Source organism: Cyprinodon variegatus, unplaced genomic scaffold, assembly GCF_000732505.1.
Source record: "Cyprinodon variegatus isolate N-32 unplaced genomic scaffold, C_variegatus-1.0 Scaffold1107, whole genome shotgun sequence".
Classification (NCBI taxonomy): Eukaryota; Metazoa; Chordata; class Actinopteri; order Cyprinodontiformes; family Cyprinodontidae; genus Cyprinodon; species Cyprinodon variegatus.
Genome location: NW_015151560.1, coordinates 53,737 through 55,712, shown reverse-complemented (window position 1 = coordinate 55,712; position 1,976 = coordinate 53,737). Strand labels below are relative to the sequence as shown.

Below are 1,976 nucleotides of genomic sequence, written 5' to 3'. Positions count from 1 at the left end.
TCAGTCCAGTTGGTTCCTCCAGTCAGCAGCTCGAAGCTGTAGGAGCTGCTGGATTTTGCTGGAACCATTTTATACCAGAAGAACCTCCATCCTGCAGATGGATGCTCCAACCCCCCACAGCTCAGAGTCACTGAGGCTCCAGGACTCAGCCATGATGGAGACACAGAGAGGACAGGCTGAGGTTTATCTGATGGAGACACAGAGAGGACAGGCTGAGGTTTATCTGATGGAGACACAGAGAGGACAGGCTGAGGTTTATCTGAGGGAGACATAGATGGTCAGAGCCAGTCATGATCTATTATAGTTTCTTCTATTTTATTCTTATCCTTCGTTTGATTAATGTAAAGTTCTTTACCTTCATGTTTAGGAGAGGTGGGAGCAATATTAGCTGATTGATTCAACATTTTAGACTTAGATTTTCATTACTGATCATTTTGTCAGGGTGTTTATTCCCCAGAATTAAAGTCCAATCACCAATCAAATCTACTAAAGTTGTGTTATTTTTTATCTCAGTTGTTTTTCTTACCACAACTTTTAGAGGCTTCACAATATATACAGTAAACACATGACAACAAACAACCAGGACTCAGGGAAAAGGTGAACAATACAATTATTTTAAATCGCCTTTTTGTTCCAGTTGAGCAGTAGTATCAGGCAGGTTTTAATACAAGTTTAATGCTATAATCTTTTTATTGTTTTTGCTAGTCTTATACTATTGTTTTATTGTATATATGTTTTATGTTTTTATTTATTTTGTATTTATTTGCACATCTCTGATGTTGCTGCTATTTTCAATTATCTACTGTAAAAATATTCATAACTGTATATTTGTTATTTATTCTCCAGGTGTACAGTTTTTATATTAGTTAAAACACTTTACAGTACAGTATTTTATTGCTTATCTTTTAACTCTTCACTATTACGTTATCTTATAAATTTTTTGTACAATTGTGGGACCATTTTTTTATATATATAATCTTCTTGCTGCAGTAAAAACCAGAATTTACCAATTGTGGGACAATAAAAGGATTTTCTATTCTATTCAATTCTATTTAAAGCAAACTTCATGACTTGTTTCACATAATGTTGATTCACAGAATAAACCTAAATTCCAAGTTATCTTCTAAGCTCCAGAATATAAACTGTTTAAGTTCAGTAACTGTTTATCTTCTAATACTTTGTGATCTTTTGTGACAAATTCCAAATATTCTGTATTGTATCTCCACTTTGCAATAATTACATAAATGAAAATATTTCTAAGTCATCAGAAATTAGAATCCGAGGAGAATAACAGATTTGTGATATCAGAGCAGAATTTCTGATGTGTCTCTAACTGCTGCCTTTGACACTATTGACTTCACTTTCCATCCATCCATCCATCCATCCATCCATCCATCCATCCATCCATCCATCCATCCATCCATCCATCCATCTTCTCTCTCTTACTCCATTATGGTTACAGTGGGACTATGGATGAAAGGCAGGGTAAACCCTGGAAAGGTCACCAGTCCATCACAGGGCAACACAGAGACACACACTCACACCTAAGGGCAAATTAGAGACTCCAGTTAACCTAACAGTCATGTTGTTGGACTGTGTGAGAAAGCTGGAGTACCCAAAGAGAACCCACAAAAGCACAGGGAGAACAAGCAAACGCGCAGAAAGACCCTAGGCCAGGAATTGAACCCAGGACCTTTTTCCTTCAAGGTATCAGGGCTACAAACTGCACCAGTTTAGATTAATTGACCGACTGACACAGAACTGATTTCAAATTATAAAACTAGACTGACAGCAACATTCAGACTTCTTTTTATCTGAGTTTAATACATCTTTAAAGCATCATCATGAAATTAAGCTAAAGACAAATAATTATTGTCTCACTGATTTTAGTCAGTGAGACAATAATAAATACTCAATAAATTGGTATTATCAACATGGCTGAAAAACAGAATTAATGATTAAATATCTTTTTTTTT

At 35.5% G+C, this 1,976-nt stretch overlaps 1 protein-coding gene across 1 annotated transcript in view; it reads right to left on the bottom strand.

Annotated features, from left to right (window-relative positions):
• Nucleotides 1-1,976, bottom strand: part of LOC107101518 (high affinity immunoglobulin gamma Fc receptor I-like) — a 15,686-nt gene that overhangs the window by 1,503 nt on the left and 12,207 nt on the right. Inside the window, exon 3 of the mRNA XM_015400464.1 lies at nt 38-187. Coding sequence (XP_015255950.1) covers nt 38-187 — 150 coding nt within the window. The remainder of the gene's footprint in view (nt 1-37; nt 188-1,976) is intronic.